The sequence below is a fragment of the Sander lucioperca genome, chromosome 22 (genome assembly GCF_008315115.2).
Source record: "Sander lucioperca isolate FBNREF2018 chromosome 22, SLUC_FBN_1.2, whole genome shotgun sequence".
Classification (NCBI taxonomy): Eukaryota; Metazoa; Chordata; class Actinopteri; order Perciformes; family Percidae; genus Sander; species Sander lucioperca.
In genome coordinates, this window is record NC_050194.1 from 17,212,171 (window position 1) to 17,235,920 (window position 23,750).

At 39.9% G+C, this 23,750-nt stretch overlaps 1 protein-coding gene across 30 annotated transcripts in view; it reads right to left on the reverse strand.

The window, feature by feature from the left end:
* Window positions 1–23,750, reverse strand: part of LOC116060962 (calcium-activated potassium channel subunit alpha-1) — a 93,716-nt gene that overhangs the window by 9,877 nt on the left and 60,089 nt on the right. For 6 of the 30 annotated variants that reach the window (XR_004896396.1, XM_035997698.1, XM_035997703.1 and 3 more), the window contains 16 exons: window positions 22,456–22,524; window positions 21,864–21,950; window positions 19,630–19,706; window positions 18,719–18,727; window positions 17,300–17,473; window positions 14,658–14,690; window positions 11,179–11,272; window positions 6,061–6,184; window positions 5,456–5,680; window positions 4,325–4,517; window positions 3,284–3,397; window positions 2,969–3,061; window positions 1,877–2,007; window positions 931–1,125; window positions 352–470; window positions 6–227 (listed from right to left, as the gene is read on the reverse strand). Coding sequence is in view for 29 of the 30 variants with exons in the window: in XM_035997698.1 (XP_035853591.1) it covers window positions 6–227; window positions 352–470; window positions 931–1,125; window positions 1,877–2,007; window positions 2,969–3,061; window positions 3,284–3,397; window positions 4,325–4,517; window positions 5,456–5,680; window positions 6,061–6,184; window positions 11,179–11,272; window positions 14,658–14,690; window positions 17,300–17,473; window positions 18,719–18,727; window positions 19,630–19,706; window positions 21,864–21,950; window positions 22,456–22,524 (1,959 nt within the window). In the remaining variant the exon portion in view is untranslated. The remainder of the gene's footprint in view (window positions 1–5; window positions 228–351; window positions 471–930; window positions 1,126–1,876; window positions 2,008–2,968; window positions 3,062–3,283; window positions 3,398–4,324; window positions 4,518–5,455; window positions 5,681–6,060; window positions 6,185–11,178; window positions 11,273–14,657; window positions 14,691–17,299; window positions 17,474–18,718; window positions 18,728–19,629; window positions 19,707–21,863; window positions 21,951–22,455; window positions 22,525–23,750) is intronic. The other 24 variants (XM_035997702.1, XM_035997720.1, XM_035997711.1 and 21 more) reach the window with 12 other exon arrangements.

The following is a 23,750-nucleotide window of genomic DNA, read 5'->3' on the forward strand; positions in this document are numbered from 1 at the left end:
CATACTTTTGTTTGTCTCGTGAGTCCCTGCTTTTGGCGCGGTTGGTGCGGTTGGTGGCTGGGACAGAGTGGACAGAGGAGCTCTTTTTGCTGGAGGAATGGGACGAATGGGAAGAGTGGGAGAGGCTGGTTCGAGACTGGCCAGCGTTGTGGTCAAACTGCATCAGGCAGAATATCAGGTCTGAGGGCACCAGCTCAAACGCATATGGTGGATTGGTTATGACATACCTTGAGGAGGAGAGAGAGAGAGCAGATGGGAGGCCAGTTCCAAATTTAGTATAGGTTGAGAAAATGGCTCTTTTGTGGCTGTTTTGATTATCTAAATGCAAGCTCACATAAGATCCGTACTCACCGTTTGGTACATTGGCTTTGTGCGTTAAGATGTGCGTCTCGTAACCGATAGATGCCAAAGCACAACATGTTGTATGTTTTCAGGGCTTTACAAAACAGGTCACCATAACAACCACCATCCTGCAATACAGGGACAAAAAAAACAGTGTAGTACACAATTTGTATTTTAACAAAAGCAACACTTTAAAAATTAGTCCTGAACTGATAATTGTTTATCTGATACAGATGGTAATTTAATTAGATTTAAACCATGATCTTTAGATAATCCTAAAAGCTTTGCCACACCAGCATTCAAAACAACAACAAATTTGCAATCAGTGGATACTCACTTTTTAAAATTGGATAACATTATATATGGTCATATTGTATGAATTTATGAATATGAAATGTAATGTTGTGCCAATACACTTATTTGAGGATGACTGGATTGGATCAAAACAATTTCATTGTCAAAGAACTCCCTGTTTTCACTGTAACTTATCTCAGCTCTTAATCACAGCTGTCACTGTTAGTCTGAATCCTTTCACTAAAGCAGTCAAAGATGTGTTTAGCCCTTGGGTGACAAAGACCAGCCACTTACCCCGAGGTCTGCGAAGGGCCCGTCGTACAAGGCCAGCTGTGCCACACGACACCTGTCCCTGTTCGCCAGCGTCTGTGGCGTGCTGTAGCCGCCCCGTAACGCATTCTCCTCTGCCAGCAGCCCCTCCAGCTCCGGCGTTGCCCCGCCTGTTACCAACGTCCGGATCAAGGTGAGGATATTATCATTGAAGTATGTCTAAAGGAATGAAGGTAAAGAGGGGGTAAATCCTTCAGCAAACACCACCAAAGTCACAACTGAACCTTCTGAATGTGCCAGCCAATCCTGCTCTGTTTTGTCACATTGCTCTGCTCTGAGTGAAAAGACAGGAGAATCCAATTATTGCAGGTTACTCTAACTCCCATCAGAGAAAGACCCAGGAAGTACATGCACACATTCATGCTGTCCAGGCATTTCTTACAGCTAAATAGACTATTTGAAAACGTTTTACAAACTGCATGTTAAGCCTGAAGATGCACTTTACTCAGTGAAGTTGCTATCTTTTTAATTCCAACTAGTTACTGCTTTGTTGATTTTAACAAGGGCAAATGACTGCACCACAGTCTCTTGTCACCCTGCTTGTGCAGCACAGTGGCATCTCCCTTGGCTGCTGACAGCACTATTGACTAAGATGATGGATGAGGGCTGTCCATTAGGTAGCATTACCTTTGTCTACACTGGAGCGCACTTGAAGGCAGCTTTGTTCTAACCTCACTCAAACTGAAAGACAGACAAGTGAAGCCATCATACCTAGTAGAAATTTCAGTCTTGTCAACTGTTGTTTTAACGTGAGCGGAGAGTGCCTACTTTGTGTGTGTGTGTGTGTGTGTGTGTGGATATCAAACAGCTTTTTTTTTTGCATATCACTGACAGATATTACAATATATCACTGCACAAAAACCTCTATCATAAGATAATAGTCTGTAAGATTTCATCAATTCTGACTTACAGCACTCATTAAGGAATCCAGCACACTGACGGCGAAGGCTGTCCCACAGGCAAAAGGCTGAGTCAGGTATAACTCTGTGTCAGGGTCGTCATCATCATCTTGGTCCAAGAACTGAACGTTCGAGTCATTCACTATAGAGGTAAACATGTAAATTCCATCACTTATTTTAAATTGTTCATGTTCATTTTCTGCACTACAAACCAGATCTCATGGAATTATAATGTATAATAAAATATATAATAATTATTATAAATTCTTGATTCACGTGAGGAGGAGGACACAGAAGTATAGTGGTTGTGCACAATCATCAGAAGCTGCAGATATGGACTGTATCAGAAATCTGTGTGTGGTTTGACAAATTTTCCTTAATTCCTTCGTTCTGAATTTGGACAAAATTGTAGTCTCTTAAGCGACTGAAATGAAACTGTCTGGTATTTGTGTTCAGCCTTGTGGCCAACTTGCCTCTGCCACATTCCATATCCAGGCCATGCACACTCATGACACCATGCATACTGTCAAAGCTTCAGGCCTTGATTCAAAGTCCTCCTGAAGTCAGTATCAGAAATACCGATATGCCATTGTTTGTCTTATAAATCCAAGACAGAACTTCCAATTACTCGTACTTGCATGTCAAAACAAATGAAAGTATCTCATTTCCCCAGAACCTTCTTTGAAGATGTCTTTGAGCACAAAACACATGCAGTAGCTGGAAGAAAGTAATGATGTAAAATGTAGTTGGAAAACTGCTACTTCTTTGAGGACAGAAATAAATGTCAGTCACATCGACAGGGCTGAGATGAAAGGGCGGCACGGGCCAGAGAATGTGATCTGACAGAAGATGCTATGAAAACAGCCACAAGGTCTTCTTGGGGATCAAAGGCCTTGTAATTCTTAGAAAAATAAAAGGGAAAACATTTGCTTTGAGATAAGGGGCCAAAAGAAGACAGGCAATTTCAATCAGAACCAAGGGTAAAATGTGCTCAAAGTGATGCCATGGGAATGGACTGAGCCTCTTGTGCAGCGAGAGAAATCAAAAGAAAGCTGATATGGAGGCAGCAGCAGTTACAACACTGCAGTACAGGCACTTCTTACCCAGCTCAGTTATTATTTGTATGTTGGTCCCACTGCTTGTATCCTGACTGAATGAAATCACAGGCAGTTTTTTGCCTGGCTTTGCTAATGGTGCTAGACAAGTGTTGAGGAAAAACAGTTATTGGAGCATGGCAACAAGAAACAAAAAAAAACACACATAAAAACTCAACTATTAGTATGGCTAATGTGTTGACAGCCTCTAATTGCAAAAATTGTGTTTTCAGATCTGTTTACGACGACTTAACTGAAAAAAACATGCAACAGTAGAGCTAAGCATATCGATCAGCTGACACAAAAATACAGCAGCAAGCATACCTAGTTCGGTTATGATGGGAATATTTGCTCCAGTTGTGACAGAAGTCTGCCTCACTAATCCATGGACTGGGCTGTTTTCAGGAGAGGATCTATCCATTCCTGGTGGTGTGAAGCCTAAATAGACACACACATAACATAAGCACATCGGTTAATGCAATATTTAATACTTCATCAAAGGCTACAAACAGGCATAGCAGCAGAACTAATACACCAGGGCTATTTAATCCATTCCCGGCCACTGCTAAAACATAAAGTTGTTGAGTGCTATGTAACCGTATTCTTGTCAAGGTCCAATATTAGTCTATACATAATAGATGTGACATACTGCTCATTTTGTTTCCCTTAGATTGTGTCTGCATGGAGATGGAAACCTTTTACACACACACACAAAAATCATGTACAGTATGGAGCCATGAAATAGAAAATAAGTGACGCAAGATTGAATTCAAATTGACTTGACATTCCTTGCTTTCCTCAGACTGACAAGTAAGCACATTAAATCAGTGATGTTTTATGTATTATACATAGGCCGTGTTTTGACATCCATCACTTGCTGCTGACTAAGGCAAATGCGAGGTCATACATGTATTAGAGAAATAATGAAATTGGCAGGGATTCTTTTTCTCTCTTCTCAGGTCAAAAGGTTTCTAAAAGCATTTCTCTCAATGCCAGAGAATGACCAATATTAAAGGCCATCTCAAGCTAACGGAGTGCTTCAGTTGCTGTTTTGAAAGCTGTAACATGCAATATTTATAAATTATACACATTACATTGTTTTTACAAAGTAGTCCCATATACTGGAAAAAATAAAATAAAATGTGTAAGCCAGGTAAGGCCTTTGTGCCAACACTGTGCTTGTTGCCACCTATTATGTTTGTAAAGAAACCAGTTGTATCAGTAACCTGAGGAATAGTCAGTAGGGTTTACTGTCAAACGCAGTGACACCAGGTCAGCCACGCAGCACCCAGTGAGGGATATTCTCTGTGCCAGGGCTCTGTCCCTTCCAGGCAGTGCAGTGAACTATGATAGGGCGCTCCTTACCTTGGGAATTAGCCTGCAAGACCCCGATGCTGTCGTCAAACAGCATGGATTTGATGTTGAGTGACGCCAAGATGCATTCTTTGTCCTGCAGTGATGCATCGTCAATATTGTTCTGATTGGCTGACAGAATGACACACATGTCGCAGAGGTTGATGTTGACAGCCCTCAGATCTGCCCGGCTCAACGGTGTGCCCTTTGAGAGGAAGTGAAGGAGAGAATTTGTTATCTCACCTATATGGTACAAGAGGTACATGAAAATGTAGCAACTTTTAAATTGCAGTTTTTATCCTTGAGCCTCATGTCAACCCTGTCTCCTACAAAACACTTCAATACACTACTAAACCACTTTGCCGTATATGTTCTGGAGGAAACTTAATGGAAACTTAGTGTTTTCCAATCCAGAAGTGTGACGCTGAACAAAAGCTATAAGAGCGGTGGTTGTGGGGGATGATTTAGCGACCAAAGCAAAACGGAGAACGCAGGTATTCACATCCTGCACCCCACATGTTTAGGCTATTGAAACAACTGGTTAAGGAAAGATCTCGGTTTTGGTTAAATATTGAAAAAGTCGTCCTGTCTTCAAGTCAGCTTTTAGTTTTTTTTAAATGTTAACCCCAAACCATAATCTTTTCCTAACCTTAACCAAGAGTTTTGAATTGCTTAAGCATAATCATAAAATGCTTAAGTTGCCAGGAGCAAATATTTTAAGTAAAACACATGAAATGCATTTTTCTTTTGAAATTTTGACCTGTTATTACAATTCATCCTGAGGGGTACATAAATGTCTGCCATATTTTATGGCACTTAATCCAATGGCAATTAATAGTTGTTGAGATATTTTACTCAGAAACACAAATGTCAACTCATGGTGACGCTAGAGGAAAAGTCAGGGGATCACCAAAGTCATACGGATACATTTTTGGGTACCATGAATGTCTGTACAAAACTTAATGGCAATGCATTCAATAGTTAAGATATTTCAGTCCAGACCAAAGTGGTGGACGTTTTGCTACAAAACATATTTGCCAAAGCAAATTACAGTAGTTGCATATGAAAGTCCTTTTAGGAGACATGATTGTTTTAGTTGACAGTAGATGAATACTTGAAATTGGTGGTTACTGTGATACTTACAGGTAAAATGGAGACCTTTGGAAAATTGTGAAGAGTCTCCCACTCCCGCTTAAGATACTCAAGTGAGCCAACAAACACGATGTGCTTCAGCTCATGGTAGTGAAAGTTGCTCGCTCTCAGAGGCATGACAAAGTTTCGGAGACCGATCAACGCCGATTTCACATCTCCAAATATACACACGACCACATGGCCGCTCAGAACAGTCATGGCGGCCTCGCTCCGGGTCTGAGAGAGAAAGAAAGAACTATTTTTTTTTTTTTTTTTTTTTAAATTATGTTTATGACAAAAGGTGGCTGAACTGGCTTTTCTAGCAAATGTTAGTGCTTTCTCTTCTCTCAGTTGCCTACTCACCCAGTAAAATATATCATGCAGTTCATGACTGCAATAGACTATGAAAGTGATTTGAAAAATGGCATATGTATTAGTACAAGAAATGTTCTAGGTACAGGGACCCCATATAGCAAATGACATGTCAAACACCTCATTACAGAGTGTTTAAGTGCCCTGTCAACCTCTGATGGTGCTTTGTGACATGACATATCTGTCAGCGGGGAGAAGAGTGTCAGGGACAAATGACTTGTGCCGAGTAAAAGAGCAGAACCCACCAAGATGACCTTTTCGATGTCTTTGGACGGGCACCAGTGAAACATCCCTGTGGAGTCGTATTTCTTTACATTGTCGTCCATGCTCTCAATCTGCTCGTTCCCCGGGATGAGGAGCGGATCATGTCTAAAACAACCAAAAAGACGGGAGGGAGGGAATGAAAGAATACCGTCAGACACTGTAAATGTAGATTTAATTAACTAGTTATTGGCATTTAGCATCAAGCTAAATTATAACATGATTAACCTGAGAATATAGTTCACAGGCAGATATACATTATGTTTTACAGCACCTTTTGAAACAAAATGGTGTACTACATGGGTAAATTAAGATTAAAAAGAGATCACAAGTTATGATAATAGAACAAGTAAAATCAGTCAATTAAAAGAAAAAGTTAAATACAATAAATTGCGATAAGGAAATTAAAATACTGCGTAAAATAGACGTTTTTTGTCAACAACATTCATGAATATACCATCAGAATATTTAGTGATCTTCAAACAAATAAAAAGTAACTTTTTTCTTTTTTTTCCCTCTTTGTTCATTCCTGTCAGAGGCCATCTGCAGAAATGCCAACAAAACTGCCATGTCATCAAGCAGAGTGACATCAGCAGCGGCAGCCAGGCGGAAGGAGATGGCAGCAACACACTGCGTTGACTGGCATGAGCACGGAGATGCAATTACGCCCCCTTACTGCATACAGCTTTTGACTTAGTGTGCTGCGTGGTAAAAGCTTTAACAGACCAGACTTTAAATATTTTAGTAATTTGCCCAATCATATTTGCTGTTCGAAGTGAAGGGTATTAATGTTTAAACAGAGCATCAGAACTACATAAACTAATTTCCCTAAGCGCAGTGGTGAGCTTCATCCTACCCAACACTGACCACTAAAGTGGTCTCCCAACAGGAGTACCTGCTGTTGTACCACGCTTGTTCAGAGTGATATGAGCTTTTGACAGAGCTCCTAGAGATATATTAAAATATAAGATACTCTTATGTTCACCTGTCCCCTATCTCGAGCCCCTCCCCCCTCCAAAAAAAATATAGAAAAGCATAAAAACATACAATTACATACAAATTAGATTAATTTGCAAAAGAAAATAAAAAAAATCCCAAACAAAATGAATTTAAAAAATAATATCTATAGCTTCCTCCTAACAGAAATAATGCATGTTCATACCCAAAATCATTAGCTGGGATATAGCTTTAAGTTACTCCAGTAATCGTCAAAATTATTCAATTTTTCAACATGCTATATATGAGGCTATTTTCTTGAGCCATACCATACATTTAGATTTTTATTTGACACATTTAAATGTACCCAGTTTTTAGCAAAAAAATGTAGTTTGTTGCTGTTTTAAAGTATTACAGTTCCTGCAATTCTATTGTAACCAATTTAAGGCGTTACCCATCTATCCGTTTCTAAAACGTTTATCATTGTTCAGGGTTGTAGCGGATCCCAGCATGCATTATGAGACAGGTCCCCAGTGCATCACAGGGTTACATACAGTAGGCAGACAAACACATACTGTACATTCACACATTTACAACTACGGGTACTAAGGACTATTCGATACAGCTGAAATCATCTGATCGATATGTGTATGTATGCAAAAATCACACACAAAATAATGTGACATTCAATGCAATGCAAACTTCGCACATAAAACAGAAATTGATAACATGTCATATTAGTTATAGGTTTTAATTTCAATTTTGTAATTACAGTTTGCTTGCAATACTTAATTTGTACATTATTTTGTAAAATGATAACACAATACGATCACATCTTCCCAATATGATTCCACTGAAGGTCGATGTACTACTATGTTTCCAATGCGCCCACACTGCATGTCTTTGGACTGTTGGAGAAAACCCACACAGACTAAAGGAGACTATAGAAACTTGATAAAGAAAAGCCCTAACCAGCCAATGCGGTCGAACACTGTCAGCTACAATGGCACCAGCGCTAACCACGGAGGCCAAGTGCTGCCCAACACAAGTCAGATTTAGATCAGAGTTAAAGATGTTCTCTTCTGAAACTCCGACAGAGGCCTTCTGTCTCTGTCTAAAACCTTTTAAATACTTCAAGTCTTCTCCCCCTAAGAAGAGCATCTCTTTAATCCATGTAAGTACTCTAAAAGAATGCTACTTTAAGTAACATGTTAAGTATGCATGAAAGTGTCAGCTGAAACAACCATCCCTCAGGCTGCAACAGACTGAAGCCAAAAAAGCCCGCCTTGGGCTTATATACCCCTAGGCAAGACCTGGATGTCCTTTCAAGAATGGAATGGAAGAAAATGTCTTTTCTGCCACTTTCTACGTTTCTAGAATCACATCTGTCAAAGCAATTCTAATTTTTTTAATTCATTTGTTAAATTCTTTTTTTATTTATTTTTTCATACAATTAATTAGTTTATATTATGATTAATAGTCTATAAAAATGTCAAATTTGTAAAAATGTCTCAGAGCTCAAGGTGGCATCTTCAAATTGCTGTCCAAAACCCAAACATATTCAATTAAGAAATAAAGCAGCTTGATAAATGATGCTGATGTTAACAAATCCCCAGTAAATAAACAAATCGATAAATGCAGCACTATTTATCCATGACAATCATCTTCCATAGCTTGTGTGCTCTACATCCTCAGTTTCTGCTTGAGTCTGAAATGCAAGTTCTAATAAGAATGAAAGCATTTAGTGGTTTTACACCCCAGCTAAATATTTCATCAGAAGTCGAATGTTTCACCGCTCACTCAGTGGAGCTGCTGTCACTTCAGTTCGTCCTTGTGGAAGATGACTGGTGAGGCAGAGTTCTGCCAGGATAGCTATCGCTCACTGTCAGCCATGACGGCCTGTCACTCTCCTGCACTGCCAATTGCCTCAGCAGTCCTGCAGCAAACATGACGTGCATGTCACGGCACAGTCCGATGTGACCGAAAGCGTTGTGACATCCCACAATTAGATGTGTCTTATGACCCATCAAGGAGCCTGTGGAAATGGTGTTAATTTCAGTGAGGTCATCATTGCTAAGTTCCAGACAGGACGCGTTAGTTAGCGGATACATTTGGAAACAAGAGACCGTTCTGCTTCCATGGCTGATCGCTTCCTTAGTTTGTGGAGTTCTTTTTATTACACAGAGCAGAGGCGTCTGCCAGTGTCTTTTCTGTAAGCGCACTTCCAAACATTCAAAATGATCAGCAGCATAATTCACTACTTTAGTGGTAAGATGACATGTTTGAGAAGACTTCAGACGTCATGACCGCAAAACATAAAGCCAGGTGTCTTCTAGAGGAGTGTAATGACAGCTGAGAAAGACACAAAGTAGAAGCTGAACATGCATATTATGTAAATTTTCTATTTCAGCATCACTACACTAGCTGACTGTAACACTGCACAAGTAGTGAGGGCAGGCAAAGTCTTTGAAAATCTTCCCCATCATGCAAACTGACAAAGGCTTGCTCTTCAAAACCCACAGCCAATCTGCTGATCATTACTTATTTACAAAGGCCTTGAGACCGCAGGTCCTGTAAAAACACATTTGATACATTATACACCCAGATGTTTTTTTTCTCGGCTTGTTGCAATGAAGTATCCCTAAGGCTACTGCAGCGAATCCCTCTCCAGCGTGTAGGAAGCAGACACACTAGATGAAATAACACATCCACCTGTACCGTATGGTGTATTAGCATGGCAAGTAGATGGATTGGTTTGGTAGGCTGATATTTAGCTGATGGCTATAGCATTAGAAATGCCTGATTTTGTTTCCCAAGAGTCTAGAAATCACCTGGAGCCATTCACCACTTTGAACCAAATCAAAAATCTAACAAGGGCAAACGCCCACCTGAAAAAACAGAGGCCATAGATCAAAAGGAGAATGTTAAATTATGCAAATAAACACTCCTTTTATATACAATACCAAGCCACTTTTATGACTAATGTACTATGTTTCTGATCTATATTTCATAGCATCAAACAATACAGACATTTGTGGATTTAATTTCCAAATGTCAAATGAATAGCAGCCATATTAGCAATGGGAACATTAAGTCATCTGTCAGTCTTAATTCAATTTCATCCGTACAATTCCACTTTGTATACGTCAGGCTGCAGGACTTCCCTGTTGCCTTGCTTCCTTGTAACACGGCACTTAATGACAATGACTATTACCATCCCTGTAATGGCTTCTTGTTGAATAACAGTATAATCTCCAGTCAAAATCAATAAGCGGCAATTTAATTTTAAGGGACAAGATAAAAGCAAGGTAGCATTTGAATTTATCTTTCATTGTGATGATACATATCATCTGTGGCCTTACGTGCTGAAAACAGCTCAGAGGGATCCAACAATAGATGAATAGCCTTGGGCTATCTATCCTTTAGAGCCTCTCTGACTGGCTGGCGCTGTCATTAGTGCCAGGCCTGTTTAAGAGCTGCAGTCGGTGGGAGTCACTTAAAACATTGTGGCATAGAGCCCTTCTGAAAGTCGGACTTGTTTGCCATGAAAGGAAGGAGCACACAGACATTTTATTTAGGATGTTTTCCCATAATATATTTTTTTGATATTTGAGTTTAAAAAAATCATAGAAACAATATGTCAGCAGGTATTGTTTTGTGACCATGTGCAATGTAAAAAGAATTGCTCAAAGTGTGATGAACCCACAGAGAATTGCCACCTAAATCTGCATCTTTCAGCTCACTGTTTTGGTTCACCCTCCCTGTTCTCATCAACCTTGTTTCCAGCCACAGAAGGCAGAAGTCTGATAAACCGAGTGTACGTTACCTGCGCAGCACCAAACGACAGACAAAGTTAGCAACTATCTGCTGAACATAATGAAGCTAAAGATATTCTCAGGAATTGGAAGAGACCAAAAACAGAGCTAAAAAGAGAATGAATATTGGACTTACATTTGTTGGTGGAAGAGATACACGACTCTAAACGTTTGCTAAAGTTGCTCCGTGTGTGGTAAATGTACATATAAGCAACTGTTTGTTAACACATTTGGTTATGGAGCGGTACATTTACCAGTTAAATAATAATCTTAATAAACACATTTTGAAAATAAATGTATACTAACTCAACACACAAAAACAAAGCAGAAATGTCAGCATTGTTGTCCTACCTCATTATCTTGGGTGAGGAGTTTGGAGAACTTCTCATGCCTCCGTTACGTTGCTTTTTTTTAGGCGACAACGCCGACTGTTGGTCCTCTTCAACTGCAACCAAAGGCAACGGTATGAGGGAGCAAATTTTTTGAAGACACTCAAATATACATAAATCAGTGACAGCAAAAGAACACAGCACAATTTGAGGTCAGTGAATTCAAAGAGATATTACGGGTACAGAGACAGAGTGGAAAGAGATGATGGGTGAACAAGATGGAGTGGACAGGACACTTTAACTTGTGTGCAACGATAAACAGTTCAATGTTTGCATGATGACGAGAGCATACATTAGCGCTTAATTTTCATGATTGTGTATGAATATGAAAACATGCAATAGTGCCATCATCAACCATCATGCCAATCGCTAAAGTCTAATCTGTGAGGTTTTATTTACCATAAACACTAATCCAGAGAACTGCTGTAATCCAGATAATGTAGTACCACAAATACCTCAAAGAGTATTAGGATACTTTATTTTTTTCAATTCTTTGTTAGTACAAATTTCCTCAAACCTGGATTTGGATAGCTCCTCTTTCGGCCATGCTAATCATTCACATTCTGATTCAACTAAAGTAATAACTTATAACATCATGCATTCAGCATTATAAATAAGGCTTATTTATAATAATGCTTTGTGCCAATACTGAATTCAGTCTTGATTGCTGGTCTTTCTTCATTTTGGAAGTGATGCCCTTGGCTCATATAATTACGTTGATCCTTTTGCCAGAGTGATTTATGTACAGCTGAGAAGCCCCTTGGACATCGTCTTTATCACTACACGAAACTGAGCTCTTCATAGGAAACAAATTACAAAGTTTTACCCTCCAGTAAAGTAATCAGGCAAATATTTTTACAAGCTAATATTACAGCTGAAGAAAACAACTTTACTCTGTGGCAGTTGCTGGTAAAATAAACAAGCGGCAAGAAAAGTGTCTACGCTAATCGCATTTTAACAGCCGTCGTTAAGTGGGAATAGCTTGTCATGGAAAATACGATTGAGTATCTTTTAATGATAGTTTGAGCCGTCAACAACAAAGAAACTAAAAGAGCTTGATCCTGCTCCTCTGCAGATGAACGCAGGATTTCAAGCACTGCTAGCATGTCTAAGAGTGACACTGTAATGGAAAATGTTGAGTTACGAGGGGCTTCCAGTGGAGAGGGATGCTCCAGCACACTGGCCCTTCACATCTTGCTTGGCCTGTTCAATATTTAATGTTTCACAGCTGACAGCTGCACACAGTGGGTCATTAGTAAGGAATGCTACACATGCAACCACTCCAGCCTGGCAAGCACATGCTTTGGTTGTGCTGTTGTTGAGTACAGGCCTGCCAAACACGCTAAGGACAGGGGGGGGAGGTGGCCCTTACAGTGCCTGTGACTGAGCGTGGCGTTATTGGAGTGACTGGGGTGGTATCTGTATTTCACCGGAAGACTACGTGCCCGGTGGAGCCGGCTGGCCTCTTCTGCAACCACTGGTAGCCGACCCACTTGGCCCAAGTCCCCAGAGCCCATGAAGCTCAGTCTCAGAACAGAGGGCTCAGCAGGGGGCAGCAGGCTTCCCTTGCGGTTGTTTACCAGCGGGACCGACACAACAGTGACTCCGCTACGGGGCCCCCAACAGACCTCGCTGGCTGAGTTGTGGTTCAGTTTAGCTGACTTGAATTGATAAGTTGACGACTGGATTATGGGACCGTTGTTTACTGCTAAATGAAGAGGAGTCACAATCAGGATCTGTACAATGCAAAGTTAATAGATGATTTTTAATTTTTTTTATTAAAAGGGTCAATTCACCCAAATCACCCAAAGAACATGTCTTCCTCCCCCACCCCTTGTATCTAGTACGTTGATTGCTTTTGTGAGTAGAGGTTTTGAGTTTGTGGTCTGAGATGTGTGACTCCAACTCAATACACAGCAGGTGAATACAATTTTGTCCAGTTACACACAACCTTGAAACATTACATTTGAATAATCCTCAGGCCACAGTCAACAGTTTTAATTGGAACTACTTTCTACTAAAGAAATGGTCACTATGACAACCATTCACAGTATATTCTGTAGATTATCCAGAGTAAGTAGGACATTGTTTTTGGAAAGACATGCCGTTTCTTTATGTTGCGAGCACCACATACACAATTTAATTCACCTCCATTGTGTTGGATAGAGGCATAAATCTCAGGGACAGATATTCAAAGCGTGGGTGCATAAAACTGAATACAATCTGCATGACTAGATACCAGAAGGGGGGAAGTCTTAAAATGCATGCTTTGTGATTAGGGTGAACGAACCCTTTAATTCTTCGCATTAACCACAAGATAGGATTTGATTTAACCTGACTTCAATAAGACCTGCTATGTGTATGTTAATAAAACATCTTGTGACTCTTATCATAATTAAAGCATTATCACTGTTTTTTGGGGGTAACTCTTTCTGGCACAAGAATGCTAATAGCTGAATAATTAAAAAAACTCATTTTTATTAAACACCACTTAACCATTTCGTATATAGCCACCGATGAAATGTTGGATTTGACATTTACTTTGATATTTATAATAAACATGAATTAATAAATATGCTTTCACGTGTTCCACCGATTGTTATGCCATAAGAACAAGGAGGTGACAACGTGAATTAACAACCACTAGCTTCTGTGTGCATTTTATGCCTACTGAGAGAGGAATGAATTCAGTATCCACTCAGCTATTTGAGTGTGAAAGCTTACAGCTCCACTGGTGTTCTAGTCGAGGTAAAACTGGTATGATAACATGATAAAATAGGAAACAAGGAAGCAGAGGAAAAGTGTTCCCCTTACTCTTAAAAAATGGCCAGGAGCTAAAACTTGAGAATAGAGATGATTATTTCAACAGTCAGCTGTCTAGCAGATTATCCTCCCTGCTCCAGACCTCCACTATTCATCTGCCCCATGTCAAACATACACAGCAATTCTCCAGGACAACACGTTGTGGCAGATTTGCTACCTATCACAGATCCTGTTGAAGTGAACGTCCCACATGGTTCACACTCCTCTAATGGCTGGATGAGAACTGAGAAAATATTAGACTAACCCTTAAGTGTTTTTATTCCTCCTGTCTGTTCTCCAACATAATGCTCCATTATAAATTATTGCACACATTTACTAAAAAAAATGTTGTATGTTGTATTTTCAGCTGTACACCGAATGTATTCATCCCCACCCACAGTGAAGCAGGAGCACCATCTACTGCTGAGCTGTAACTGATACCCAACACAAACCACTCGAGACAATTTCCTAATGCTTTGCATATAAAATATAATCATGGATGATGATGATAGACTGGACATAGCAATGAGCAGCAAACAGTGAAATACAGGTAGTTAGAGACAGTTCAACTGAGTGATAACTGAGAATGCACAGGTGGAAGGGTTAGAAACAAAAGAGAGAATGGAAATCAAAACTTACTTGATTTGATATATCCATTATAGCTATTTTTAGCTGAGAAAAATGCAGAGACAGATGAGAGGTTACAGGGAAGAACAGGTTGTAATGAAAGCAAATTATAAATGACAACTGAAGGCTGACATATTTCTCTTTAAGGCACGGTAAAACAGAGTGATGCCTTGAAGACAACATGGACAAAGCAATGAGAAATAAAACACGGGGCAGTTGGGAATAAGACTTTTTCATCAATGTGGTCAGCGAGCTTAAATAGTGGATCACTGTTGATGTTTGTAGGTGGCCACCTGCTGAATAAGAACAGTTGTGTTTGAGGGTGTACAGTTAGCACTGATTTGGTGATTTGCAAGTCAAAAGATATTTAGATGTTGAGGATAAATTTGGTTTAAAAAATAAGTTTTTTTAAACCAAAGATTTTATTCTCAATTAATGATTACTTGTTTGGTCTATACAATGTCAGTGAATAGTAAATAAAAAATGCTACAATTTCCTAAAGCCCAAGCCCCTGATGTTTGTTTTGTATGAACCACAATTCAAACTCACAAAATTATTGATTTACTTCCATATTAAGACAAAAACAGATAATCATCACAATTTAGAAGCTGAAACTATGTTTTGTACTTGAAAAATGAATCGATTATCAAAATATTTGCAGATTCTGTTGATTGACTATAACGTTTTAGCAGCATTAAATTACTATATTTCAATGAGATGCAGGTCTATAGTACAGCCCACATTGAAATATAATAACCAAATTTAGCCTGTTTTTAACTTGGATGTCGAGATGTTTTAGGACATGAAAAATGCTTAAAATGCAGACCTGCATTAACATTTAGGTGGTAGGTATGCATGTAACAAGACTTAAAATATGTGACTGTGTTCTTGTTCTTATGTCTATAGTATTGTGTTTATTTTTTTCTCCTCTTTCCCAAAAGTTGTTTCCCATTCCTCTGCACTGCTTGACACAACCTGCGCGGATGCGTGGAACTTTCTGTGAGTCACTTTTTGGAGCCGTGAGTCCCACACATGCTCATTAGTACCTTATTTCAACCCCTTGCTTACAATAAAGGTCATGCATTGAGCTTAAGGCAGGACAGTGACAGCAATGTTCAAACAGGGACCTTGCTGGTCCTGGCATCTGTCGCCTGCAATTGGAGGGCGCGAGCAGAGTCACAGGACTAACAGGCTAGCATCTGTCCCACAACGAGAGGGGAGGAGAGGGGCGGGGGCACTCAGCTGCCTGGTGGTTAGGAACTGTCAGGCTGAGTTTCATGACAACCGGTAGCACTCCAAAAATGAAAATGCAAACATAATTTCCATGTCAGGCCGTATAAGGCCTCGCTGCGCGCGCCTCCCGCACCATGTCAACAGCAACTCTGGAGCTCGGCTAGCCAGGCGATGCTTACAGCACACAACCATGGAAGACATGTTGAGGGGTGGAAACGCCCAGAGACGTTCAACTATACACAGAATGGTCTTTGATCAAGAGACATTCACTAAAACAGTATGACAGTCTGCAATGTTTTCCAGCAAATTATATCAACGCTCTGCAAACTCAGACACATTTTTCATGCCTTCTGCGATACATCAGTAAAATTTAACATGCCCTCTACACTTGAGTTAAGAATGTATATGCAGCTCAATTCAGCTCAGTTTGATTTACTGAAATCCAATAAGATCCAGCACTATTCTACTGTCTTGTATTCCTATTGCAAACCAATACAATCCAGTTCTATTCCATTGTATTCTCTTCATAGTATTGTACAATTCTCCGTTGGCAAAAAACGGGGCCCTGGTTTGTGTACTGAATATGTTTTTGAGATTTTACTCTCAGTGGTTGTCCAAGCTTTTGATCTTAATTTAGTAAAACCAGTACATTAACCTCAATATGTAAAGCTACCCTCAGAAAATCCCTTTAGGCACTCTCTAAACCGCATTTTCTTTTTATATTTAAATTAACTGTCAGTGGCGTTTATACATACAAATATCTCAAATCCTATCCTGTTCACCCATTCCTGGAGGGTAAAGTCGTGAAATATTGGATTAAATGGATGTTATTTGGGTTTTTCCTTTAAAAGATGAAGTTACACTCTCCAGTGACACCATTAGAGCCCTTGGACACTCCTATCAAAACAAATAATTTGAAGAAATGCATTCAAATTCTCTGCCAGGGTTCCCAAGTTTGAGTGTGCAACGAGATTTGTGGCAGGGATGCACAGCTGTACATTTTTTATGGCTTTGGCTTTAATGTCTTGTAAACATGATGGCAAGGTCACTGGAGGGGTAAGCACAATATCTTTCAGGGGAAAATTAGTTTTCACACTCTAGACTTTTGTATTAGTGACCGTTGAGTTATGTTAAACTACAGGTCCATTTGAATTCACATTCTCTGACAAAACACCAGCAAAACAGCACACTGGCATGCTTCACAACAGCTAAAAGTCACCTCCAAAAGTAGCAACACAGGGGGAAGAAAATGAGCAGACTGAAAATCATAAAGCTAAAACACTAAAGCAACATCTACTGTATATCTATGACAGTGACGACGCAGCTGCTAGAGCTAAACAGCACACAAGCTGAAGACACTGCACGGTTAACACAGTGCATGTTACAAACACTGAAGAGCACATGTCATGGCGACAACTTACAGGCACGTAAAGTGGCTGAGCAATCATTAACAGAGACAGCAGAGAGTGGGATGTCGCGTTGAGGGGAGTCCATGTTACAATGCACATTAACTGGCATGCAAGAGCAGTCCCGCTCTGAGCGGCCGCAATCAAAACAACATGCCAGTCTCATTTTCTTGTAGGCAGCCTTCTTGGCTACAGTCACGGGTTCAGACGAGAGGAGAGGAAGAGCAGGTTAATGTAGAGGGTCGTTCTGGAGGAAGAGTGGACAAAGGCAAGACAGGGCACAGAGGAAGGCTGCTGCTGGGATGCACAAGGTAAACTTTGTCTTGACAGCGTGCAAATGTCACATTAGGAATTTTGTGTGTTTTTTTCAGTTTGGGTCTTTCCTGGGATGAGTAGGGGAAATATCATGAGGTCCTAAAGGCACATGGTTTGGGGGTAACATTTTGACATGAGGGTGGGGGAAAGGGAAGGTTATGATTTTTTTTTTAGTAGCAGAAGAGACAATAATTCCAACGAGTTCCCTCTTGACCCTCTGATTTCACCCCTAAAAGCCCCTACCTCAACGTCACCGATACAACCTTATGTCCACTATGTGATTTAAGCATAAGTTTAAAAATCTTAAATAATTGTACTGGTTTCTAATTCTAGCAGATGATTTAAACTGACAGAAATGTCTCCAACTAAAGGTCAAAGTAAATGGGACAATGTTTTCTGCACTTAGATAGATCTGTAAGTGCATCCAGAAAAGACAAAAATAAAAATGACAAGTAACAACACTTGTATAAATAAATAAATTCATGGTTGACAGTCTTAAATAACACATACCCCACCACAACTTTGCTATCTGCCCAAAACATCCCTGGTAGCAGATGCGCTGAGAGGCACTGTGCAGTCATCTCAGTGAATTACATTGTTTTGGTCAATTGTCAAATGATTTATTCCTTTTATCAAAATAGTTAAAATTGAAAATTGTTCATCACTTCTTCATCCTGGTGGCTTTTTAGCTCTGCTCATCTTTCAGGGATGTTGCGTTTGTCAAAGGACTGTGGGGACATCTGGTGGTGATGTGGAGTAGTACTTCCTCAAGCAGGCATGACAGAATTGTTGATGCTCTGTTAATAATATTTTGGGGGATGCTGCAATAACTAAATAAAATTGTACTTTAGACATTGCATTCTCAGCTGTTTATCCTGGCCTTTCTGGTTCTTTCAAAAACTGCAATTCTTTTCTAATAATAATGATACAATTTGTTTTTGTTTTTAATTTTTTGGAATGTTTCTCTAAATTTGAAAGTGACATGCACATGACAACTGGGGGGATCCAGGCAGCATCAACCATTGTACATGCAACATTCAAAATACATTAAAACAGTTTGCTTCAATCGGGGGGTAGCAGGCTGTGTTTTCGGGAGGAAAATGAATCCACATTACTCACAATATATCACTATAAAGTGATTTTTTTTTTAAGGCAAGTATGTCAAATTCCCAAGCAGCAGGAAGAGAATACATGTTAAGATTAGGTGTTAGCTGTAGAGGTTAAGACAACACAAACTATATTAAATCATAGAGAAAGAGCAACATAGTGGCACATGGTGTTTTTAAAGTCTAGAAACAAACAATCCATCCAGGTACCTGTGGTGTTAACAGTCTCTCTTAATGCCTGTTAACGTCACAAAGTTATCAATGAACTCGAACAGTGCAGACAGCTACGTATTATACAAAAGAAGACATAGCAAACATTCACAGAGGCAGGTTATAGCTTGATTTCTCACTTCTCTGTGTGTATCTATAATAGGTGGGAATCACATCGAAAAGAGAATATGCTAAATAATAATCTCTCTCTCCCTCTGACCCTGAGCAACCACAAAGAAAGAATATAAAGAATACTTAAAGAATCAGTTTACCCAAATCACACAAAAGCAGATTTCAAAGAAGAAAAACCTCAGCACATGAAACCAAAACTATCTGCAGAAATAGATACCAGCAGAAAGCTGTGTTTTGTAATTTGGGTAAACTGACTAATTAATAAGGGCAGGTGTTTATGTTATACAGAGGCCCAAACGTGTAGTTTTACCAGGGAAACTGTGCACCTGTTTGTTTTGGCTGCAGAAAGAAATACGATGACCTTTCTTCATGCACAAGTTACAAGAAAGTGAATAATTAATGGAAGAACTAATTGGTTTGGACACATGGCTATGTAGGTCGTGTAAATACCCCATCACAGTGCTAGATTGATACTAACTCAGTGCTGTGAAGAAAAGGCACTGAAGTCAAACAAACTTTATATATATATATATATATTTATTGTTTGTGTGTGTGTGTGTGTTTTTATATGCAGTCACTTACATTTCTTGCATCCACATTTCTTTATCCTTTTGGGATCAGTAATGTCATCATGGCAGGCTTTACAGTAAAACAGCGCTCTGTGGAATAGAAACAAGAATTCCTAGTAAATCGATGTCCAACATGCTGAAATAAAGTATTTACAGACATTGTACTTTCACTACGCTGCAACAAGTTGTTTCAGTTTGCATGTAATCACTCTGGAACAGAATGTTTTAGTAGTATTTGATGCTTACAGAAATACTGTTAAAATAAGCATTTCATCAGAAAGAATCAGATTGATTTATCATTTCTATTCCCTGGTTTTCAAAAACAAGTCAGGCAAGAATTTTAGGCATGTATCAAAAGTAAAACATGTTAAGCTATCTAGCATGTTGCAAGCACTGGCCTAACCAAACAAGCCTCCTCGGCTACTTCATCATCAAAGAGTGAGTAAAAAAAAAAAAAAAGGTGATTGAGCATAGGACCCACTGATGAAAGTGCATTTGCTGCTTATGCAAGTAATACAATCTCAGTGTCTGGGGAGACTTTCCCACCCTTATGCTGCGTTCATGCCACCAGAGAATAACAGGGACTGCCCCCGTGGTTACGTTGTTTTTCCGACTACCAGCGTTCACATGGCCGGGATGCGTGTTCTTCTTCTTGTTATATTGGCGTTTGGCATAACAACTTGTAGCATGACTGCCACCAACAGTTGGCCGTAGCCTAGAGCATCAGGTGTGTGAAAACATGGAGGCCACAATAAAAAAAAGTTTTCTTATAAGAGCATAGAAACAGCACATGGACAGGTGTTTGTTTGTGTTATCTGCAGGACAACGAACGGGAAAGGACACGGATAAGGTGTTGTTTTTTATACATGGGCCTATTTATGAATAATTTGAAACATGTTATGTCTGTGTATGTTTCTTGGCAGAGGCATTTGTCCACAATAAAGTTTATTGTTATTGAAATATGTTCAGTGAACCAAAGTCGCCGGCGGGAGCAGGTGGGGGCGGGGACAAAAATCCGCTGTCAAGTCGGACAGTTTCCAGCCGATTCCAGCAGCCTTCAGGCTGAACAGGAAGTGACAGAAACACTGTGGTCCGACTCCGATTTAATAAAATGTTATCAGACCAAGCAAGTCAGGATTAATGCTGCGTTCATAGACATCGGAAAAACATTTTTCACGGCACTTCCTGTCGGAATCAGAGGTGGGAAACTCAGGCTGGATTTTGCTAAACGAGTTTCCCAGTTGGTGACGCGTTGTTGACAACTTACGTTTGATGTAGGCGACATGGTTTGGTTCACTGAACATATTTTAATGACAATAAACTGTTTATTGTGGACAAATGCCTCTGCCAAGAAACATACACAGACATATGTTTAAAAGTATTCATAAATAGGCCCATGTATAAAAGAAAACACCTAATCCGTGTCCTTTCCCGTCCTTTGTCCTGCAGATAACACAAACAAACACCTGTCCATGTGCTGTTTGTATGCTCACATAAGAAAACAGCAAATTTTTAAAAATCTTTTGTTATTGTGGCCTCCATGTTTTCACACACCTGATGCTCTAGGCTACGGTCAACCGTTGGTGGCAGTCATGCAACAAGTTGTTATCCCAAATGCCAATATAACAGAAGAAGAAGAACACGCATCCCGACCATGTGAACGCTGCCAGTCGGAAAAACAACGTAACCACGGGGGTGGTCACTGTCATTCCGAGGTGGCATGAACGCGCCATAAGTCGGACACAAATCTAACCGGCATGCATTGGGCGGCGATCGCCGGTGATCGATTCTGCGCAGATCTGGCTCATCTCGAACAAGCCTAATAATTTAAATCCAGCACACAGTTAGTGACGCTTTTTACGTCAGTTAGCACAGGTTGGTTTCCCTGTCTGCCCAGGTGGAGCTTGTCACTGATGATTATGCTGCGATTATGTATGCACCATCCACCAAGGCAAATTGAAGTGTTACTTACTTGGCAATGAATCATTTTCTGATTCTGAACATACACTTGTCTATAACATCACCAGCCAACAACTTGCTAGCAACAAGTTAAGCTAACTATCATATTGTAAGCACTGTCAGCACGTAGCCTAACCTACCTGGAAGGAAATTATACAGCCCTCCTATGAATTGTCTACGTTGTAATGAAATTTGGGAAAGTTATCTTTGCCCTTTTTACTACAGCATGGCGGAGGCTCTATCAGAGCAGTTTTACTTTTAGACACCATTGGATCTCAGGTCACTCACCTCTTTACTTCTTTGGCATCGCTGGCAATGAAGAAGCCCAATGTCCCCTCCTGCATTTTCATATGGTTTCCAGGGTTTATCAGGGTGCTGCGAGGATTTATAGACCAAAGATGTCACAGCAGAAAGTTATATCACAGAATTTGCTAGGCTTTGCACTAATCACTGGCAGTGTCACATGCTGGCTGGCAGGATTAGTTTTCACAACTCATTTGGCACGATAGCCTCTGTTCATTATATTAAGTTAATGAAAGCAGATAGCAGTGACACTTCCAATGGTATAAAATGAGCAGTGCATTAGAGAAACCACTAAAACAAGGCTTCAACTGTGTTTAAAGAGACCAACTGCCACCTTCCCCATTAATTTGTCAGGATGTAATCAGAAACCCGTTATGTTTGTGAACAAACCAATTTAGACATCAATTTTGCATGTTTTGTAAAGCAGCTTATGTTTGCAGTCAAACAGAGATGCTGATTCAAAGTAGTGTCATCACTGAAAGCAAATACTGACAGCAAACACACCTGCATATTTAAGGTTTTTTGCATCCATGAATTTTAATGGATTCAATAATCCACTGTGAGCACATCCACTTACCTGCATTCCCTTTGATCAGACTTGTACTCTATAGCTATCAGTAGCAGCTTTAGCTTCACATAGCAGAGTCTGCAAAAGAGAACAATATAATTAGACCTCATGGATGCTGAATATGTGTAGTTTTCTGAAAATGGTCTAAGCTTTAAGTGCCACTCTTTTCTATGTAACGTTAGAGGTCTGGTTTACATACTGTATTTGAGGCTGAGCAACTATTTTTTCTGGCATAACGTTAATGCACTTATTGTCCTTTTTGCAATCTTAGCTTCTTCGAGTCTTAAACTAACAAATCCAGTAGTTGAAAAGATAATTATTGTAATTATAAAATTAATATTTAAGGGAATATCAAGGATTTTGTCGAAAAATGGCCCATACATGTACAGAAGCCATAGAGTGGCGATGTTAGGCATGGGTATCAGACTGGGTGATACCAACGTATCAATAAGCTCCTGGACAAACGATAACGACACTGCTTATCAGTTTTTATGAAACGCCGCCAGGGCACCCGCTGTATCTCAGCATCTGGGAAAAAAAATTCTGGAAGTTTTTAACTAAAATGTGTTAGGCTATAAAACAAGTAGCGAACTTCTTCAAGGAATAACTGATCATGTACAATATAAGCTAGTGAGCGCTAGAGAGAGAAAGAGACAAAGACTGTTTGTGTGACGGTGAGTATGAAGCTAGCAGTTAGCTGTGAACGTGGCAGTGTGTGTTTGTGTGAGACGGCGGTGAATATTAAGCAGTAAGATTATAGCTTTGAACTTACTGTAGCAGTGTGTGTACAATTTAGGCTATTTATCGGCAACTGAACAATACTACAACTCAAGACCCAAGCTAAGTCCCACCTGCTGATTAAAGTGAAGGGGGTTTGCCCCGACGTGAGCGAGAAGCTAAGCTAGCTGTCCGTCCAGGCTCAGTAACGTAGGTGGGCTGACCTTTAAGGTAAGGATCAACGGAGATAGAATTACTCGTCCTAAAAAAAACGGCATGTTTCTTGCGTGACCAGAGACGTAACAAACCCCGGGTAAATATTGGAGATGTATTTGAAAGATGGAGACAGCTTAGAGCCCAAAAAAGGACGCTGAGTTGGCCTCCTGAACAGGTAAGCTTTAGCTTCCTGTCTAATTTATCACGGCTACAAGGGACGGGAATTTTATGTCATTTCAACATTCGTGTACTCACATTGAATTATATAGCTAGCTAGAGTACCCAAGTTGGTTACTTGCAAAAGCAATTGAGACACAGCCAGTAAAGTGATCCTGACTAGTACTTGCTAACGCTGCCATGCTAACTGCTAA